The sequence below is a fragment of the Aquarana catesbeiana genome, linkage group LG03 (assembly GCF_042186555.1).
Source record: "Aquarana catesbeiana isolate 2022-GZ linkage group LG03, ASM4218655v1, whole genome shotgun sequence".
Classification (NCBI taxonomy): domain Eukaryota; kingdom Metazoa; phylum Chordata; class Amphibia; order Anura; family Ranidae; genus Aquarana; species Aquarana catesbeiana.
The window spans coordinates 110,429,210-110,451,530 of record NC_133326.1 but is presented as its reverse complement, the minus strand read 5'-3'; the positions used below and the strand labels follow the sequence as shown (position 1 = coordinate 110,451,530).

Here is a 22,321-nt window from a genome sequence, read left to right as displayed (position 1 = left end):
CCTTGCTTTGTGTACTGGTGCACAGTCATGATGGAACAGGAAGGGGCCATCCCCAAACTGTTCCCACAAAGTTGGGAGTATGAAATTGTCTAAAATGTCTTGATATGCCGACTCCTTAAGAGTTCCCTTCACTGGAACTAAGGGGCCAAGCCCAACCCCTGAAAAACAACCCCACACCATAATCCCCCCTCCACCAAATGATTTGGACCAGTGCACAAATCAAAGTCCATAAAGAAATGGATGAGCAAGTTTGGGGTGGAGGAACTTGATTGTAATCTTTGTTAATCACATATCAATTATTCCTTGCACAGAACATGTTATATTCAACAGATCACTATATATTCAATAAGCTGAAATCTAGACAGCACACGGTACATAATTGTTTTCACATACTTTAATGCTACAATTTTAATAAATAAAGCTGTATTGCTGACACTGAAAATAATACAATACATGAGATGGGAAAGACAACACACAAGTCATAGTAATATCAGTGAACACGCATCAATGAAGAGATTGGTTTATTACCATGACCATAGGTGTTTAAAGCTAGCACAGAGGCCACACACTCTCACTTAAATGGGATTTGAATATGATATTTTCTTCTTCTTGATCAAGAGCACTTTCACTTTTATTTAGCTTCACTAGAAATTTATAGAACATTGTCCTGTTGCTTCCCTTTAAAAAATAAATATAACACACACACACATTCTGCATTCTATCTCATGTGTACATCATTTCTACCAATAATTACCCTCTCACAGACTTAAATCTTGTAGGAAATTGACAGAATTATTATTGGGCATGAAGGTTTTTACGCTATAAGGCCATTTTGTAGACATGTGCGGTTCGTTTCGATCCGAGTTAAAATTCGGACGAATTTTCATTCTTTGGAAATTCGGATGTATCCGAATTTCTGAATTACAATAGTATTGAATTTAAACGAATCCGAAATAACACAAAAAAAAATTAGGTCAAAATTTGAATTCAAATCGTTTTCTATCTCATGTGTACATCATTTCTACCAATAACTACCCTCTCACAGACTTATATCTTGTAGGAAATTGACAGAATTATTATTGGACATGAAGGTTTTTACACTATAAGGCCATTTTGTAGACGTGCGGTTTGTTTCGTTCCGAATTAAAATTCGGACGAATTTTTGTTTTTCGGAAATTCAGATGTATCAGAATTTCCGAATTACAATAGTACCAAATTTAAACAAATCCAAAATAACGAAAAAAAAAAAAATTCGGACGACATTCAAATTCGAATAGTTTTCCAATTTCCAAACAGAATAAAATAGAATAGAAAAAAAGGAACAGAATAGAAAAAATAAGTAATAGACTAGAAAAGAATATAACAGGAAATAAAAGAATAGAAGATAATACAGTAAAACAGAACAACATTTATTGAAAATAAAAGAACAGAATAGACTACAATATAATAGAAACAAATAGAATAGAATAGAATAACTTAGAATATAACCATCTTCTGAAATTCGAATTTTCAAATAGAATAAATTTAAATACATAAGAAAATAATAGAATAGAAAAGAATAGAGTAGAAAAAAGAATAGAATAGACTATAATAGAATAGAAAAGAATATAATTAAAAAAACAATATAATATACACATTACAGACAGTCTACTGACTGGAATGGTACCAGCTGATTGGAGAAAAGCCAATGTAGCACCAATATTTAAAAAAGGGCCCAAAATACATCCCTGGGAATTACAGACCAGTTAGCCCAACATCAATAGTATGTAAACTCTTGGAGGGGATGATAAGGGACTATATAGACGTGGTGTATCTGGATTTTGCAAAAGCATTTGACACAGTTACCTGTAAGGCCCCTTTCACACTGGGGCGGTAGGGGGCGTCGGCGGTAAAACAGCGCTATATTTAGCGCTGTTTTACCGCGGTATTTGGCCACTAGCGGTGCGGTTTTAACCCCCCGCTGGCGGCCGAAAAAGGGTTAAAACCCCTCGTATAGCGCAGCTATAGCCGCGGTATTACCGCGGTATAGCCGCGCTATCCCATTGATTTCAATGGGCAGGAGCGGTTTAGGAGCGGTGAATACACCGCTCCTTCACTGCTCCAAAGAAGCGGCTGACAGGAGATTTTTTCTTCTCCGGCCAGCGCACCGCTTCAGTGTGAAAGCCCTCAGGCTTTCACACTGAATAAACAGCGGAGGCTGTTTAGGGGAGGTTTGCAGGCGCTATTTTTAGCGCAATAACGCCTGCAAACCGCCCCAGTGTGAAAGGGGTCTAAATGTTTACTGTAAAAAATAAGGTCCGTTGGCATGGACCATAGGGTGAGTACATGGATTGAAAACTGTCTACAAGGGCGAGTTCAGAGGGTGGTGATAAATGGGGAGTACTCGGAATGGTCAGGGGTGGGTAGTGGGGTTCCCCAGGGTTCTGTGCTGGGACCAATCGTATTTAATTTGTTCATAAACGACCTGGAGGATGGGATAAACAGTTCAATCTCTGTATTTGCAGACAATACTAAGCTAAGCAGGGCAATAACTTCTCCGAAGGATGTGGAAACCTTGCAAAAAGATCTGAACAAATTAATGGGGTGGGCAACTACATGGCAAATGAGGTTCAATGTAGAAAAATGTAAAATAATGCATTTGGGTGGCAAAAATATGAATGCAATCTATACACTGGGCGGAGAACCTCTGGGGGAATCTAGGATGGAAAAGGACCTGGGGGTCCTAGTAGATGATAGGCTCAGCAATGGCATGCAATGCCAAGCTGCTGCTAACAAAGCAAACAGAATATTGGCATGCATTAAAAAGGGGATCAACTCCAGAGATAAAACGATAATTCTCCCACTCTACAAGACTCTGGTCCGGCCGCACCTGGAGTATGCTGTCCAGTTCTGGGCACCAGTCCTCAGGAAGGATGTACTGGAAATGGAGCGAGTACAAAGAAGGGCAACAAAGATAATAAAGGGTCTGGAGGATATTAGTTATGAGGAAAGGTTGCGAACACTGAACTTATTCTCTCTGGAGAAGAGACGCTTGAGAGGGGATATGATTTCAATATACAAATACCATACTGGTGACTCCATAATAGGGATAAAACTTTTTTGCAGAAGAGAGTTTAACAAGACTCGTGGCCACTCATTCAAATTAGAAGAAAAGAGGTTTAACCTTAAACTACGTAGAGGGTTCTTTACTGTAAGAGCGACAAGGATGTGGAATTCCCTTCCACAGACGGTGGTCTCAGCGGGAGGCATCGATAGCTTCAAGAAACTATTAGATAAGCACCTTAATGACCACAACATACAGGGATATACTATGTAATACTGACACATAATCACACATAGGTTGGACTTGATGGACTTGTGTCTTTTTTCAACCTCACCTACTATGATACTATGTAACTATGTAATATAATAGAATAGAAAGAATGTAACCATTTCCCAAAATTCAAATAGAATAAACTTGAATTTAAATAGAATAGAAAAGAATAGATTAGAATAGAAAAGAAAACAGAATAGTATAGAAAAAAAAAACAATAGAATAGAAAGACTATAACCATCTTCCAAAATTCGAATAGAATAAATTTGAATTTGAATAGAAAAAAATAGAATAGAATAGAATAGAAAATAAAATTAAAAAAAAAAAAAAAAAAGAGTATAGTTAAAAAACAATAGAATAGAATAGATTAGCATAGAAAGAATATAACCATTTCCCAAAATTCAAATAGAATCAATTCAAATTTGATTAGAATCAAAAAGATTAGATTAGAATAGGAAGCTGGTTATTTTCATTCCATTCTATTGTTTTTTTCTATACTATTGTGTTATTTTCTATTCTATTCTACTCTATTCTATTCACATTTGAATTGATTCTATTTGAATTTTGGAAAATGGTTATATTATTTCAATTCTATTCTATTTTTTTTTAATTCTGTTCTATTCGAATTTCAGAAGATGGTTATAATCTTTCTATTCTATTGCATTCTATTCTGTTCTTTTATTTTCTATTCTATTTTGTTCTGTTTTACAAGTTATATTCTTTTATTTTCTGTTATATTCTTTTCTATTATATTCTATTTTATTCCTTTATTCTCTATTCTATTCTATTTTATTCTCTTTGGAAATTGGAAAACGATTTGAATTTGAAAACGTTTCGAATTCAAAACATTTTTGAATTCGGAAACTATTCAAAACTGATTCGAAAACAATCCGAATTCAAATTTGAAAAATTTGAAAACGAATAAACTAAACAAATTCCAAAAATGAATTAAACAAATTAAACAAATTTAACTAAACAAGCTTATGTGAATAACAAATCGAAACAAAACAAATTTTTTTGTTCTGCACATGTCTATTTTCCTCTATAATTTACCAATCGTATTAAAGGCCAAAAGAATGCTATAAAATTCACCTGGGCACTTGACTAAAAAGACATTTTGCATGATTCTGGGAATATAGACACAATTACCCTTTTGGATTCAGCCTGTGTGTGACCATGTTCTGGGTTTCGGATCCTCTAGAACAGGGATATGCAATTAGCGGACCTGCAGCTGTTGCAGAACTACAAGTCCCATGAGGCATAGCAAGAGTGACAGCCACAAGCATGACACCCAGGGGCAGAGGCATGATGGGACTTGTAGTTTTGCAACAGCTGGAGGTCCGCTAATTGCATATCCCTGCTCTAGAGGCTATTAAAGTACTGGTAGTGATTCTTAGCATTTATTTGTAGATGATGTTTGTGGCGATGATCATTCCAAGTGTTAATAAATCTGGCTTTATATGCAAAATGTGGGCTCACTCATTGTTTCCAAGCTTACAACTCTTGGGGCATACAAAAGTCCTCTGACGTGGTGACTATCTATGAGCTGTTCCGAATTTTCTATTGGCCCGGGATGGATTCTGCGGAGACAAACCATCTTATTGAGTGTGATTGTGTTAGCAGCAATGATAAGACTGCAAGAGGTCACATCTGATCTTCATACATCAACATATCGATCTCTTGATGCTGTATCAGGGGTTAAAACTAAGTCTCGGGGTTGCCATATTACAAACATCACTGAGTCAATGCTTGCACAATGTCCTTTGCCAACATCGTTGCAATCACCATTTTTTCACTATTAATAGTCAGCAGTGCAGGAGAAGCATCTTTCATAGTCAGCGTCACCAGGACAAGTGTTCCACTGGTTACTGTCTTGGCTGCGAATCTAAAACGGTAAAGCAGGAAGCGGAGTTAGCTATTGTGACAAAACAGAGTTATATTGTTCTAAATTTCTAAGGTTTAGAGAAAGGCTGTATTGTGAGATATATATAATGCTTTGTAAAAGGACTGATGGAAAAAGCATGGGTGTGTTATAGTGTCACTAAACAAACATCATAAAAAAACTATCGATAAATGCTGTATTACATGCTGTTTATATTCACTATGAGATTTGTTTTCTGTATTCTGCAAAAAAACTGGTTAATTCTGCTGTTCTCTACCTTCTGTTCATGTCCACAACTCAGCGGGGATTTTGCAGCTGTGGTGGCAATTCTGCACATGCTCAGTTTTCACTGAGTTTCTATGCTGAGCATTTCCTCCCCATCACATCTGAGCAGCCCATACGACTGTAAAGTCACACATGTGGGCATATACACAGTGGTAAATGACTGGCAAATTCCTAGCATAGATCACCGCAGCTCTTGCGGTGACCTACGCCACTTCCGGCGCCTACACTGTCCTCCCCCGTTGTATTCTAGGAGACACAGAACACAGCAGGGACCAGAGAGGACGTGCAGCGCGACTCGCGCATGCACAGTAGGGAACCAGGAAGTGAAGCCGCATGGCTGCACTTCCTTATTCCCTTACCGAGGATAGCGGCAGCAGCAGCCGAGAGCCGAAGGACAGATCGGCTTCGGCTGCCGACATTGTGGGCTCCCTGGACAGGTAAGTGTCCATATATTAAAAGTCAGCAGCTGCAGTATTTGTAGCTGCTGGCTTTTAATATTTTTTTTTCGGCGGACCTCCACTTTCAGTCATTTTTTCATCTATTAAATCTTCTGCCCTTGTTGTTTTTTTACTTTGGATAGTAAAACATTTTTTTTTCTGCCAGTAAACACCCTATACAGCTCGCTTCCTGTTTCTAGTCTGGAAAACAGCCTAGGCTTATGACATCATGCACAGCTCTCTCTCTCTCACTCTTGTGAGAGTTTGCCAGGAAGGGAGGGGGGATGAGTCATAAGAAGGCCAATGAGAGCTGCAGAGCTGGAGGTGTGCCTCTGTGTGTCTGTGTAAATCCAGGAAGTGTACAAGCAGCAGCTTCAGCTGCCCACAGTTAAAATGGTTGCAGTCAGACTCAGTGGAGGGAGATTTCTGCAGCATATTTGGCAAGTAGAGAATCACAGTATATATAAAATAATATGCAAAGTGGTTGGGGGGGAAGCTTCAGAATGGCAAAGATGTTTTTATTACAAATTATGTGAGCAGACTGCACTTCCTCTTTAAAGTAAGTACCAGTGCCTGTGCCATCATCTTTGTACTGGAAATTAACCGCTGACCAAACATCTCTATGAAACTATACCCTTCCGGTCAGTTCCATTATATTGGTAATGATGCAAGAAGAATTTATAGGCTATGCTGCTGCTATGAGTAATATTTCTATGACTCAACAGCTCACAATAAATGCATATATGTGAGATATTATTGTAGCCTCTGTAGCTACCAAAGAGGTTAGTAGGTTAAAACAAAGCTATTTAATCCATATCTGAAGATTCAACATCATTTAAAATGAATAATTGGCTCTTGTTTCTGGTTCACCATATAAAACATCCTTCAGATAAATGGCCACAAGCCTCTAGATGAGTATGTTTTTTTCTCTCCACTCATAGCGGTTAGTCTGAAATACAGATTCAACCTGCTCTTGTGTAACCGTTAGCTCTGTATATTGCTTAGCAACATAAAACCATATGATTGTCATTGTCATTGACTTGTTCCAGATAGAAGGTAACACAGCAGTTATAAATATATCTCTATCTGCAGTTTAAGGGTGGTGCAAAGAAGCAGTGTGCAACGTCAGTATACATCTCAGATCATAAAAGGCATCAGCTGAGGATAGGGAGAATAACTGGTATAGGCTAAAGTTTCAGATCTGCATTCTGGCAGATTTGCAGGACTGCCAATGCCAAAGCATAGATAGTGCACACATCATGCCTTTCATATTAGGAAAGCAAGATAAAGAGAAGCAGGAGAGAGTCGCAGAGGCACATTATGGAGCCACTACCTTGTACAGGGGGATTCTGCCTCTGGGGCTTCTGTGTTACTGTATCAAAAAACAGCAGGTTAGCATAAAATGATCTTAAAATAAGGAGAAATGTTATTTTAAACATGCACCTGTACTTAAAGGGGTTGTAAAGGTTCGTGTTTTTTCACCTTAATGCATAATATGCATTAAGGTGAAAAAACACCTGGCAGTGACCGGCCCCCCAGCCCCCCTGTTTTACTTACCTGAGCCCTAGAACTTGACCCGCGGGGACACGCTGTCTCTCTGCCCGGGGTTCTCGGCTCTTGATTGGATAGATTGATAGCAGCGCAGCCATTGGCTCCCGCTGCTGTCAATCAAATTCAATGACGCGGGCGCCGGGGGGGGTGGAGCCGAGCCCTGCATTCAGCCTCTAAGGATGCCAAATGCTGGACTCGGGAGCGCACCCGCAAGGTAACCCCCCTGGGAGATACGCTCTCCCAGGGGGGTTACCTTGCGGGTGCGCTCCCGAGTTATCTGATGTGGGGAGGAGCCGTGGGACCCTAGAAGAGCAGGTTCAGGGCCACTCTATTCAAAACGAGCTGCACAGTGGAGGTAAGTATGATATGTTTGTAATTTAATTTTTTAAATTTACCTTTACAATCACTTTAAGGCCCCATACACACGATACGAAAATCGGAAGTAAAATTTCGTTTGACGAATGATCTGCCAATTTTCGGATCGTTATTATGGTGCTTTCGACAGCCGATTTTGGTTTTTCATCCGACAAAAGCTGGATGTGCAGACTATAAAATTTTTGTCATACCTGAACTCAATGTCCAATTTTCATTTAATAAGTACTGGTTTTGTCTGAAAAAAATCGTAAGAGCAAGACTACGTGCCCCCTTTTGCTCTTAAAGCAGCCGACATACACCTACGGCGATTTGCATGTGCCAACCTGCCGCAGTATAATGACAGCGGCTGGTCGGCAAGCGGTTAATAAAATCTTACATAAGACAAGTAATATAAGGTTTCCAATACCCTGTGCAATGTAGAGGTATTTGGCACTCTTATGCTATGGTATTGTGGACTTTGTGTAAGAAAGAGGTATGTTGTACTAAGTGTATACAGAGATACAAGGCATTTCAAGTAAAAAAGAAATATTAGGCACTGGGGGAGATTTACTCAAACTGGTGCAGACAGAATCTGGTGCAGCTCTGCATAGTAACCAATCAGCTTCTAACTTCAGTTTGTTCAATTAAGCTTTGACAAAAAAAACAAAAAACTGGAAGCTGATTTCTGTGCAGAGTTGCACCAAATTCTCTGTGCACCAGTTTTAGCAAATCCCCCCCCTGTGTGTAAAACAGAGTTTTAAAATAGAAGTATGGCTAAAATAGAAGTAAAGCTTTTATAGTCATACTTCTCATATAAGTCACAGGAGTACACTCACTTTTGCACTCCTGTGACCCAGAGTCGGCTTATAGTGAGCAATCAGCTAACGTCACAGAGCCGCACCAAGCTCTGGAAGGATCCCAACCATATTGTCAGGATCCACCCAGCTGCCTGATTGACAACTGGCTCCAGCTATCAGCATGTGGCTGAGAGCTGAAGTTAACTGTGCCTACCCCCTTCCCTGCCTGACGCTCCAGTAAGTGCTGGAGGGGCAGAGCAGAGAGTGGTGACTGCTTTCTGCTCTGAGAAGACCAAGAGCTGAGTGATCAGTGGTCATGTGACTGCTCAGGTTCCTGGTCTTGGAGCTGAAGCTGGACACCTGCAGCATACACACCAATGCTGCAGCATAGAGGTGAGTATACATCATTGTTTTTTTGATTCCCAAACTTCTTTAGCCGCTGAAACGTGAAATTGGGAAAGTCTGTCACTGAGATGTTTGACATGATTCAGCCAGTTTACGGTGATGCTGCAATGAGTCGTTCGAGGTGTTTTGAGTGGCACGCGTGATTGTTCTCCGACAATCATCATGCACAAGTTGCCGAATGGTTTCAATATTTTTGGGAGTTGAGCTTGTTGAAAGTCTTCCTGATCTCTCGTCGTCTTCCAGCGATGTTCTTTCGCTCTTGAAGCGCCTGTGCCATTCAAAACACCTCGAACGACTCATTGCAGCATTGCCGTAAACTTGCAGAATCATGTCAAACATCTCTGTGGCAGATTTGCCTAGTTTCACGCAGAATTTCACGTTTGCTCTTTGTTCTGACTTGCTACCCATGATGAAATAGCAGACATGGTAATGCACATGGTCAGAAGAGCACCAGTTGCACAGCTCCCGATGTACACAGGATGATGTCTTTTGGCTCACTGACTTATGAAGGGCGGTGCTCCCTGTGACTGTGCATGCAGCCTTGTGCTGCCATCTGTTGGCATGTTACAAAACTAGTCTCAAAACTTTTTGATACCGCCTCGTAAATGTGGTTTTCCATCATCCAATCATTTGCAAACAAAAATACTTTTTTAAGCACAGAGGTATAAGGCAGTGCATGTACTACAGAAGTATGGAGTTCTGGATGTAACAGAGGTATGATGCACTGCATTCAGTACAGAAGTGAAAGGCTCTGTGTAGCAGAAGTATGGATTACTGTGTTAAAAAAGATAAAGGTATGAAGCATGGTGTTTGTATGAAGGAATCTGCCCACGAAAAAAAAAAAACAAGAGTGTAAGGCCAGCTTAGGCCTCACACTTGACAATTTTAGCACTACTGTTGGTGGTGCTTGCCGTTTTTTCTTCCTGCCTCTAAACGCCCCTCCATGTTAGCCTATGTGTGCAAGGACAGATAAGCGTTTAGAGGCAGGGTGTTTGAAAGCAGAAAAAAACCCCGATTGCAAGCGCGTCCAGGAGCAACAGCAATTTGGAAGAAATAACGCTTGACACATGCAAACGCATGTAAACATGTCTAAACGTGGGTTAATGCTATGGTCATTTAGCATTTAATCATTAATTCATTTCAATGACCAGAATAAATTATTATTCTGGCCAATGAAATGAATTAATGCCCAAGTGCTTGACGAGCCTAAATGCAGTAAACACGTTTACAAGCGTGAAGTGTTTTTTTTCTGCCAAAATGCTGCTGCCAGGAGTAAAGACATCTAGGAGAGATAATCAAACGTCCAGTGTGCATGAGGCCTTAGGACTGGAGCAGACAGAATCAGGAGCAGCTGTGCTCCACCACCCCCACATTCCCCACCCCATCCTCCTCCATTTTATGTAAAATCTTAAAGTGGAGCTCCACCCAAAAGGGGAAGTTTCGCTTTAAGCACTCCCCCCCCCCCATGCCACATTTGGCATGTAGTTTTTTTTGGAGGAGGGTGGGTACCTAGTTTTGACAGGTACCCGCTCCCACTTCTGCTCAGATCACCTAGGCGATTCAAGCAGAAGTTCTCCTCTTCCCCTCCCTGCATTTTTCTGGGACACGTAACAGGTCCCAGAAAATTGCCCGATCATTCAGGAGGCACACCCGGCTGTAAAGCCGCAAGCTGTCACAGCCAGGTGCCCACAGTTGTAATGCCGTCACCGGGGAGAAGAGAGGGAGAGAACCGAGGGTTCAGGCGGCCGCATCACTGGATCCTGGGACATGTGAGTTTCTGTGTTTATTAAAAGTCAGCAGCTACACTTTTTGTAGCTGCTGACTTTTACTAAACACAAAAACGACTGGAGCTCTGCTTTAAAGAATTCTTTCCCTGTAACCACACTGGACAGCACTGAAGATATAGATATTGTGTATATATAGCATGTACAGGTTCTTACCTATATTCTTTATCAGCACCGCAGGGAACTCTATTCATGTTGGCTGCAGATATGACTCGTTGCACAATAACGTGATCACTGTTATATTTCCCAGACAATGTCAGTTTCTCTGTGATCTCATTCATGCCAGTGAGTTTACCTAAATTACAAGAAGAGAGCGTTACTCACGATGTATGCTACTATGTTCAAGCAAACGAACACAGCAGGACTGTGTTAATTTCATAAATGTCACTCCAGCATACATACATGACTATTGCAGAAAACCCCCATTGAATTATACATTTTCAGTGATAGATTAGGAAACAGACACATGATGAATTGATTTTTGCACAAATTGCATCCTAGGCATACCATTGCAGTGCAGGTTAAGGTTACATGTTAATGAACCTCACGCTATGTGTTTACTGAACAAACACTACATACACTGTTAGAACTTCGTTTGTTCGAGAAAAACTTTCCATTGTGCTCCTTTGATTTTTCTTATCACTGCGGTCAAAAATGATGACTATAAAAAACAAATGAACTTTCTTAGAATATTCTTTACCTAAGAATTGTGTTTGAAATTCTAGACTACTATGGCCAGTGCTAAAGATGGTGTTAATTACCTCTACAAACTGGAGGTAATTCTTTTTGAATTTGGTGCAGCCCCAGCACCACTTTGTATTAGTGATCTGAATCTGGCACATACCTTTTTATATGGCCAAAAAAATGTCCCCAATAATTTACTGAATTCCCTCTACAGTATTATCTCTGCAACTACGTCTACTTTAAAATCTAAAATGGCCTGTCCATGGCCAGCATATGCATTTTTTTATTCCCAGTAATTAACTGGACACTGAAGCTATAATTTCTGGGCACCTCAGGTTACTAAAGCTGGCCATAGATTGAAATTCAGCTGGTTCAGCAGGGAATTTCGATCCATCTATGGTCGTACCCACCTGACAGAAGTCAATGTACCGGTCGACTTCTGTCAAACAGGAATGTTCAAAAAATTTCATTTTATCAGCGGTTGCAGCACCTGATAGCAGAGGAACCTGCTGTCAGAATACAATAGCACAGCGGGAAGGATTCCTCTATCCACCTCACTTGTGTGGTTGGGGGATACTGTATGTTTTTTTACGATCAGCCCAATGGCTGGTTGGGAAAAAAAAGATCCATCTATGGGCAGCCTATGGCTGCTTTCTGGTACAATAACTTTTATTGAAATAAGTATAAAATCTTGACAAACGTTCACCCGCGTAGCAGGGGTACAGTTCAGGGAGCATAGCAATCAAATATAACTTTTATAGGTACTAGCTGTCTACTGGGTGACCTTATGGGATAACCCAAATGTCCCTATAAATCACCAGAGCCTATGGCTGGTTTCACACGGGCATTCTCCGTAGTCCGAGCAGGCGGATGACAGCCCTGCTGTCCTCTATGGGGCTGTCAGATGGAAACAGACCACCTGTCCGTTTCCATCTGACTGTTATCCGATCCGCTGTTTTTTGGTGGACAAGATCGGATCAGATGCCAGCGGATGTCAGCGGACACATGCGCCGCTCCATAGAGAGCTATGGATGGTCCGATCAGGTCCGCCTGAAAAACTGACAGGCGGACCTGATTGGACAGCCCGCTGCGTGACAATATAGGTGTATGTGTGAGTATGCTCACCCCCTTTTACTGTTATTTTTCTTTTTTTTTTCTGTTTTTTGTACATGCATTTCGACAATGCCGCATTATCTTTTTATTGAGAAGAAACCAACACGCTATATAACAATTGCAAGATGTAATTCTGAACATATTAAAATACTGTTTGATTTTTGAGTGTTTAAAGTGTCTGTATAAATATTATGTCAACTCTCTTTCTTCCACTCCTTTGTCTTTAATCTGCCTGTCTCTTTGTTGTCTATAATCTCCTCTCCCACGCTCGCCATCACTCACCCTGTTCCCTCTTGAACTCATTCTCACTCATGAACATAGGCTCCATTAGCTCCCCTACAGGTGGCTGGATGGACACGTAGAATTGGCGGGTGTGGGTGCTGCAAAGCAAGCACATCATATTATTCATGTTTCCACATAATCACCAGAGACGTTAACAGTATGTAATACAGTTTCCCTATAAATGCTTTTAAGAACCTAAAAAAAAAAAAAAATCTGCAAATCTGTGTATGTAATAAATAATGTACCAACCAGAGCTGGAAATTTGCAGCCTGAGTAGAATCACAGAAATCAATGCCCATTATTACAGTGGTGCTATCTCCAGCAGGCAGAGATTCTGTGGAAAGAAGATATACATTATAGAAAGACAGAGATTCAGTCATCAAGCTGAAATATTATTTATAAAAAGTGTAGTAGTACTAAAGAATATGAACACATATGATTTTATTACGAAAAGCGGTATTAAACACAAAATCAAAAATGTAATATATTGCAGCTTAACAATCATGAGATGTGGTGGCTGCATTGGTTTTCTCTTTTTTTAGGCATTTTTTCCCTGTTTTCACCTGGTGACCGGCTTTACTGATTACTTGAATGTGTAGCATGTGCAGCGTTCAGCCTATTGCAGCCTAAGCCCGTGGCGGGCAGGTAAAACATGGCTCAATCACGCATTTTTACACCCCCCCACCACATATCTAAGTGAAGCCTAAGTGTAAGTTAAAGCCTAAGGGGCAAGTTAGAGTTAAGAGTCGGTTTTGTCTTATTTTTTTTTTAAAAAAGATTTTCAGGGATGAAGAGGTTCTCTTGAAAACCAGTGTACAATAATAATTCACTATCACTATGTTAAATATTTAAAGCAAAAGTCAAATCTGCTTAAAATTTTCCTTTCATGGTCCCTCTCCTTCCCCTCTCAACAACACGCTAATGACATTTTTTAATTAAACCTTTCCATTTCCATTTTGGACCCAGTGATGTTACCACTGGGACTCTGTGGCTTTCTATAAAAAAAAATACAGGCAGATCATGGCTGATGGGAAGGGCCGACAGGGTGTTGTACATAGCTCCCTGAAAATATCACAGCACCGTGCTTCAGTACTCCTTTCAAGAGGCCTTAGTACAGATACAAGGAGTGGTGGTCTGGCTCCTGGAAAAAGTTATGCAAATATCAAAATGCCTTGATGGGTGGATTACAGTTTGGTGGGCATTCCTAGGCAGACTATTTTTTCATGCAGCCTGCCCTAGGTAACATCCACATGTATGCCTCTATGACTGAAAGGACTGAAATCCAATGAATGAAAGGTGTGGGCCAGGGACAGCATGGCTGGGAAGGAAAATGCCAGATGATGCTGGATGTTCTCCAGTCAGGACTTCTTACAGGACTATCAGACGTCTTACAGCTTCTACTGCACACTGTAAGAAGCTTACATTCTGCAGAGTTAGCAATTTCAGTATAGGAGAGAGCTTGTAAAATCATGCAAGAGTTAGTAACCTTTTTTAGAGTAAAGTTAGGTCCAGGGATCAGCTTTAAGTTACACTCCCCCATTCTCATCAGTGCCAGTAAAGCCACCATTTACCTATCTCTTTGAACTCTTTTATTCTCATGCCAGATTGCAGCTTAGGTTCATTGATATGGATATTGCGAACATCGCTTTCAGAGTTGTTAGATATTTGCATCTGTACAGACACCATGCGATGGTCTGGCGTAAAAGGCTGGCGACTGAATATGTATTCCACAGACAGACCCTCCCCTGTCATGCGATGCAGCAGCTCAAAGGTCCGCACAGAAGAGAACATTGGACTGATTACCTAGCAAGAAAAATACACAAAAGATTAAAGGGTTTGTAAACCCTCATTTAAAGAAAAAAAAAAATAACAAACATGTCATACTTACCTCCACTGTGCAGTTTGTTTTGCACAGAGTGGCCCCCGATCGTCCTCTTCTGCGGTCCCCCGTCGATTCTGGTAGCTCCTCCCCGCAACAGGTGTCCACATTGGAAAAGCGCTCTCCTTGGTGGACACCCATGCGGGCGCGCTCCTGAGGCCTGCTTCTGTGTGTATTCACACAGAGAGCGGGACTCGGCCCCGTCCCCCCGCGTCATTGGATTTGATTGACAGCAGCGGGAGCCAATGGCTCCAATCAAGAGCCGAGACAACGGAAGAGCGCGTCTCCGCCGAGGGAACGAATGGTCTCAGGTGAGTAAAACGGGGGGGCTGGACAGTGTCAGAAGTTTTTTCATCTTAATGCATAAGATGAACACAAGGGTTTACAACCCCTTTAAGATCGTGAATTAAAATATATATATATATATATATATATATATATATATATATATATATATATTTTTTTTTTTTTTTTTTTAATTGCCTAAATAATATAAGACTTCACTCACTGTGGGAGCCAGAGAAGTATCTGTTAGAGACAAACCCTCCAGATCAGTCACCAGGCTGGAAGATACAATGTTTCCTGATGTTACCATTGGAGCAGATGGGGAAGAGACTGTAAAAAATGGAAAACACTGATAGTAATTCTTGTTTTTCTACATCTTTTTGCAAAAGCAGTAAAGTGAACAGAAAAAAATAAGCCCAGCTCAGTTATAAATAAAAAGAGCAGCATTTGCTATACATATTCACATTTAATACAGCGCTGTCTCCAGCAGAAAGTCTGCTTCTCTCTTAGATGGTCATTCTCTTCCAGGTCACAGTCAGCGTAATGCAACCTACGTCTTGCCCCCATCCCCTAAGGTTTGTCATTAAAATGACCTGGCCTCATAGTACTGCTGCAGTGAACAGTGCTTACATGTCATTAAATGAGCGCTTTTCAGTATATCAGTAAGGATTACCCACCTCCACTGCTGGAAAGAAGAGAGAATGACCTGTGATGTCACTGCATTGGCAAGAAGACTACTGGAATGAAAGCCTAACTACATGTTTAATGTCCCTTTAAATAGTTTGTGTGAGCCAAGCTAGTCCAAATAAATTATTTACTGCACAAAACAGATTTGGGCTGAGTGCTGCTAATTCATTCACAGGATGATTTGTGTTTAATTAATGTCAGAGGAAGTTTTGTGTCCATACAAAGCTTCCTGTGAATGGCTGAGCCGATTCTATTTTGTTCTGGGTGTGGGACGGGAAGTCTCTGTCCTACAGTCAAGGAAAACAGTTATATAGGCGCTGCAACCTTCCCACATATAATCTCCGCCCGGTGCTCAGACCTTGAGGCTGCTGACAGCTCCAACGTACCAGAATAAAGGAAAGGGATGGTCATCACTCAGGATGAAGTCATGACTAAGGACTAACGTCTGAAACGTGTAGGCTGTTTTACAGCTTTGTACATGCATTTAAATAAAGAAATAATATTCTGGATATTATCCTGAGTGCCGACCATCCCTTTCCTTTATTATAGTGCTACAGTGCCCCCTGAAATTTTCCATTTTGTCATGTTACAACCAAAAACGTAAATGTATTTATTGGGATTTTATGTGATAAACCAACACAAAGTGACACATAATTGTGAAGTGGAAGGAAAATGATAAATGGTTTTCAAATTTTTTTACAAATAAATATCTAAAAAGTGTGCCATGCATTTGTATTCAGCCCCCGGAGTCAATACTTTGTAGAACCACCTTTCGCTGCAATTACAGCTGCAAGTCTTTTTGGGGATGTCTCTACCAGCTTTGCACATCTAGAGAGTGACATTTTTGTCCATTCTTCTTTGCAAAATAGGTCAAGCTCTGTCAGATTGGATGGAGAGCATCTGTGAACAGCAATTTTCAAGTCTTTACCAAGTGAAGACAAAAATGGGGTGGGACTTTGCATGTACCTTGCAGGGTCTAATTAATACAGATACCAAAAAGACTTAAAAAGTAAACAAATCTTTATTTTCCATATACCAATGGTTACATTTAAAAATGTTGAATACAACTAGTTAAAACCACAGTTACTATATATCTGTCCAGGATGTGCTGGTCCTCGTTGGAGAGTCGAGTAAAGTGGCCTATGCGTTTCGCGGGGAAACCCTGCTTCATCAGGGCCTTAGAGCGAAGCACAATTTTGTACATATAGTGTAATGATATACAAGCATATTAATATTAATAAACAATATATGTAAACATTAACACATGATTTTATTATTACCAACAAACATTAAACATTAAAAACTTTGAATCAACAGAGTTACATTATTTTAAATATCTTATGTCGTAGTATCTTAGTAAAGCTTGTTACATGCACCATAGCACGTCATGGGCAGAGAAGGTGGGCGAGGAGGACAAATTATCTCAAATGGAATATGAATTCAAACTATGTTCTAATATCTACATTTATACCCCAAAGCATATAGGGAACCATACAGAGACAAATACTAATTCACCTTTGTAATTTTTGTCAGCCGGACAATCCAAATTCTCATATGGATTTAGGCCTGGACTTTGACTGGGCCATTCTAACACATGAATATGCTTTGCTTTGGTCTAAACCATCCAATTGTAGCTCTGGCTGTATGTTTAGGGTCGTTGTCCAGCTGGAAGGTGAACCTCCGCCCCAGTCCCAAGTCTTTTGCAGACTCTAACAGGTTTTCTTCTAACATTGTATTTGGCCCCATCCATCTTGTCATCAACTGTGACCAGCTTCCCTGTCCCTGCTGAAGAAAAGCATCCCCACAACATGATGCTGCCACCACCATGTTTCTCATGGGGATGGTGTGTTCAAGGTGATGTGCAGTGTTAGTTTTCCGCCACACACAGCGTTTTGCTTTTAGGCCAAAAAGTTAAATTATGGTCTCATCTGACCAGAGCACCTTCTTCCACATGTTTGCTGTGTCCCTCACATGGCTTCTCGCAAACTGCTAATGGGACTTCCTCTGGCTTTCTTTCAACAATGGCTTTCTTCTTGCCACTCTTCCATAAAGGCCAGATTTGTGGAGTGCACTACTAATAGTTGTCCTGTGGACAGATTCTCCCACCTGAGCTGTGGATCTCTGCAGCTCCTCCAGCATTACCATGGGCCTCTTGGCTGCTTCTCTGATTAATGCTCTCCCTGCTCGGCCTGTCAGTTTAGGTGGACGGCCGTGTCTTGGTAGGTTTGCAGTTGTGCCATACTCTTTCCATTTTCAGGTGATGAATTGAACAGTGCTCCGTGAGATGTTCAAAGCTTGGTAAAAGTTTTTTATAATCTAACCCTGCTTTAAACTTCTCCACAACTTTATCCCTGACTATTAAAACCATTTATCATTTTCCTTCCACTTCAAAATTATGTGCCACTTTGTATTGGTCTATCACATAAAATTCCAATAAAATCCATTTACGTTTTTGGTTGTAACATGCCAAAATGTGGAAAATTTCAAGGGTATGAATACTTTTTCAAGGCACTGTATATACTGTATGTATCTGTATACTGTATGTACCTAATGCTACATACAGAACGCACAGCAAGCGCACTTGTTAGTACAGTAAATAGTTGTTTGGGCCAGCTTAGCCTAAACGACCTATTTAAAGGGACATTAAGCATGAGTTAGGCCTTAAAGGGGTTGTAAACCTTCGTGTTTTTTCACCTTAATGCATCCTATGCATTAAGGTGAAAAAACACCTGGCAGTGACTGGCCCCTCAGCCCCCCCCCCCCGTTTTACTTACCTGAGCCCTGGAACTTGACCCGATGGGGACGTGCTGTCTTTCTGCAGGGGGTTCTCAGCTCTTGATTGGATAGATTGATAGCAGCGCAGCAATTGGCTCCCATTGCTGTCAATCAAATCCAATGACGCAGGCACGGGGGGGGGCCAAGTCATACATTAGGCGGCTATGGACGCCGAATGCTGGACTCGGGACCGCGCCCGCAAGGTAACCCCCTCAGAAGAGCGCTTCTCCTAGGGGGTTATCTGATGTGGGGAGGAGCTGAGAGAGCCGCTGGGGGACCCCAGAAGAGCAGGTTCGGGGCCACTCTGTGCAAAACGAGCTGCACAGTGGATGTAAGTATGATATGTTTGTTATTTAAAAAAACAAAAAAAAAAACAAACCCTTACAATCACTTTTAGGTATGTGAAAAGTGTTTTATCTGATCTTTATAAAATAGTAAAGATGAGCTTTAAGTGCGAGATACACGGTTGTTTTACATTAAGAGATTATTATTTTTGATAGCTAATGGTTAGTCCACTCAAATGCCCTTTAAGTGAACAGTAGGCTCAATGGCACCACTAGGGTCCTGAACATACAGGGTAAAGACTTGCTCCAGAAGAAAGAATAATATAATTAACACCAAGGTATAAGTATAGGTACAGTATTTTATTTTTGTGAAAATAGTTTTCCAGCAAAAAAAGATATTTCCATGGCAAATTAGGTATCAAATAGAACAGCAAAGCTGCACTTACAGTCATCCAGATCTAGCAATGACATCTCTTTGGTCTGCTTGGGCTGTTTCAATACTGGCTTAGTAGCTAATGGCTATGAAGAACAAGAAATAATCAGTAAAGTAAGAAAAAAGGCACTTTTTTAGATGATCATATACATTATGCGAAATACCGAGGATAGTTTAGATTACAAGTAATCTGTCAAACACAGTTATATATGGTTTCTATTTACATGGGCTTAAAAAGAAAATAGGTTATCTGAGCACTGATATTTTGGACAAACTTCACATACAGTAAGTCACTCCATATTGCTGAATGTAAAATGCATCGAAAAGCAAGAAAATACATCACAATGTGCCAAAACCAAGTACAGGGGGTCCCCTAGTTACAAACATCCGACTTACAAACGACTCCTACTTACAAACGGAGGGAGACAATAGGAAGTGAGAGGAAATCTACCCCTAGGAAGGGAAATTCACTCCTGTAAGAGCTATTTTGGGGAAAAGGTACCTCCACTGATGCTTTATCACCAAGGCTTGTTTCCACAACAACCCAAAATTTTCAAAATCCAATTGTCATTGGGACAGAAAGTGAGGTGAAATCTTCTGAACAGGGGCACAGACAGCAAAAAAAATGTTACAGGGGTGTTAATCCTTCCCTATGCTATCCAAAAAGCTTAAAAATAGTTTTTTTGGCTGGAGCTACACTTAAAATATGTACCTGTTCCGACTTACAAACAGATTCAACTTTAGAACAAACCTACAGTCCCTAACTTGTTTGTAACCCGGGGACCCCCTGTAGAACCTTTAGAAATATGTTTAAAAGCATGTTTTATGAAATAACAATTACATAGTTATTTAAAAGCAAATGGTTCAGAACAGGAATATATCAGGGCCGCACAACTAATTTCAGTTGGAAGGGCTCTACTAGTACAGGTATATGATATATTAAAATGCTCACAGTTTTCTTCCTTTTAGGTTCAGGTGTGGGCTCCTCTTTCTCCTCCTCTTCATCATCATCATCTTCTTCTGATGAAGATTCACTCTCAGACTGACTGCTCTCAGAGCTGCTACCCTCAGAGGCTGATTTCTGGCTGGTTTTTGTAGGTGTTTTCTTCCCTTTTGTTGTCATTTTCTGGTCCCTATCACTTTCATCACTGTCAAGTTTAAGAAAGGAATTACTGTATTCTATGTCTTATAATCAACTACTTTTATTTCAAAATAGATCTCATAATCACAAGGGGTAATTATTTTGAAAGATAATTTTGTTTTAAAGCTGAACTCCAACTTTCTTTTCATTGGAACTGAATGGAATGATCAATTACAGCATAAATCAGAACTCTGTACCATGTTGCTCTGTTGTTTGCAGATCCCCTAATATTCTGGGTTTAGTTGTGGCTTTGTATCATGTGAAACTCTGTATAGCCTGCTATAGACCGCGTTCCTTTCCATAGCCACTTCTTGCAGCAGCTAGAGCCTAAAACACACCCCTCTGTAATCTTTCAGACTGTGCAAATGATGTAACTTCCTTCACAGCTCTGATGGTGGGTGGGATGGAGAACATCCTAATTAGCATTCAATCTCGCCCAGTCACGTGTACAGGAAGAGTCCAAACCTCCCAAGTCCCACCTCACAGATCACAGCATACACAGCCTACTGTGAAAGCTCGCTGTGCTGATTCTTGGAGGAATTAAATAGCCCTGGTTCACCCTAGCACCACATAAAAGTCATGTGACTTTCAGCGTGACTATCATTCCTGTGCAACTTTGATCAATCAGTGTTTTTTTTTTAACCCTCACCTCTCCCCTCCCTGGTCATTCATGCATGCAGGTTGGCATGCATTTAGAAACCCACAGATGCAAACCCAGCCTAAATGGCACTGTGGGAGTGACACATGTTTGGTGGGCACAGTTTGGTGGGCGGGTTGTGTGAGCAAGCATGCATGAGTGCCCTCTCAGCAAGCGGTAGTGGGGGTAGAGGAGGATCTGGGCTGTTCTGTGCAAAACCATTACACAGAGCAGGGAAGTATGACATGTTTGTTATGTAAAAAAAATAAAAATGTCAGGTCACCTGAGGCCAGGTGACAGATGCACGCCGTTGGGGTCAGGAGTGCACCACTAAGTCAGTGGATCTTACGGCTGACTGCCACGGATGGAGCTCTGGGTGGTTCAGGAAAGCAGGTCCTCTGGAGCACCGACACAGATCACACTGGGAGCTAGAGCATGAGATTCCCCAGGGAGCGGAGTCTAAGAGCAAGCAGGTGTTCACCAGAGACCCCAGTGGTGGGGATGGACTTCGCTGCAACTGGCTCCAGGTCGCAGCCCCCAGAGTCTCCCAGCTCACGCTCACGGTAGGCTACTGAAGGATAGAGAGGAAGCAGCAGACCAGGACAACAAGGGATAGTCAAGAGATAAGCCAAAAGGTTGGGGCGACGAGCAGACAGGGATAGTCAAAAAACACGCCAAAGGTCAGGGTGTAAAGCAGACAAGGAAAGTCAATAACAAACAAGGACGGTAAATAGAATCAGACGTAGAGCACACAGGAAGCCATATTGTATATTGTAATAGACCCTGACCAGGTTTTTTTGGGCTGCAGCACCCCTCCCCCTCCTCATTACCTCTTATTTAGTGGCCATCAGTGCATAGGAGGAATCCCTTTAGATCTCCCACGTAGAGGAGTTTGGCTCCCATGGTTGAGACAAAGGATCTTCCATTCTATTACTAGGGTAGGACCCACTAATTCGGGGTACTTTGTCACAGTAAGTGGGCTTAGCACTGTATGACCATATAGTGTGACCAAACCCCCTTATTTTTTTAATATGTTCAGGTGTTTTTAACTAGCCTTGCAGGAAATGTCATTCTTGTATGTGTGCGCTGTAATCTGTTTTGTACTGTTTGTTGGTCTTATAGCAGCACCATCTTGAATTTAAAAGCATTTTAGGGTGTGCCCCCCAAATATGTTTTTGTATATTGTAATAGACCCTGACCAGGTTTTTTTGGGCTGGAGCACCCCTCCCCCTCCTCATTACCTCTTATTTAGTGGCCACCAGTGCATAGGAGGAATCCCTTCAGATCTTCCACATAGAGGAGTTTGGCTCCCA

General features: G+C 41.1%; 1 protein-coding gene across 14 annotated transcripts in view; it reads right to left on the bottom strand.

Moving 5' to 3' along the window:
* Positions 1-379: 379 nt before the first annotated feature.
* The window catches only part of AP3B2 (adaptor related protein complex 3 subunit beta 2), a 128,647-nt gene continuing 106,705 nt past the window's right edge, over positions 380-22,321 (bottom strand). For 9 of the 14 annotated variants that reach the window (XM_073618954.1, XM_073618955.1, XM_073618956.1 and 6 more), the window contains 9 exons: positions 20,183-20,378; positions 19,244-19,316; positions 15,275-15,381; positions 14,459-14,690; positions 13,137-13,221; positions 12,888-12,985; positions 10,965-11,103; positions 7,251-7,289; positions 380-5,198 (listed from right to left, as the gene is read on the bottom strand). In XM_073618954.1, coding sequence (XP_073475055.1) covers positions 5,048-5,198; positions 7,251-7,289; positions 10,965-11,103; positions 12,888-12,985; positions 13,137-13,221; positions 14,459-14,690; positions 15,275-15,381; positions 19,244-19,316; positions 20,183-20,378 — 1,120 coding nt within the window. In that variant the 3' untranslated portion in view covers positions 380-5,047. The remainder of the gene's footprint in view (positions 5,199-7,250; positions 7,290-10,964; positions 11,104-12,887; positions 12,986-13,136; positions 13,222-14,458; positions 14,691-15,274; positions 15,382-19,243; positions 19,317-20,182; positions 20,379-22,321) is intronic. The other 5 variants (XM_073618957.1, XM_073618958.1, XM_073618960.1 and 2 more) reach the window with 1 other exon arrangement.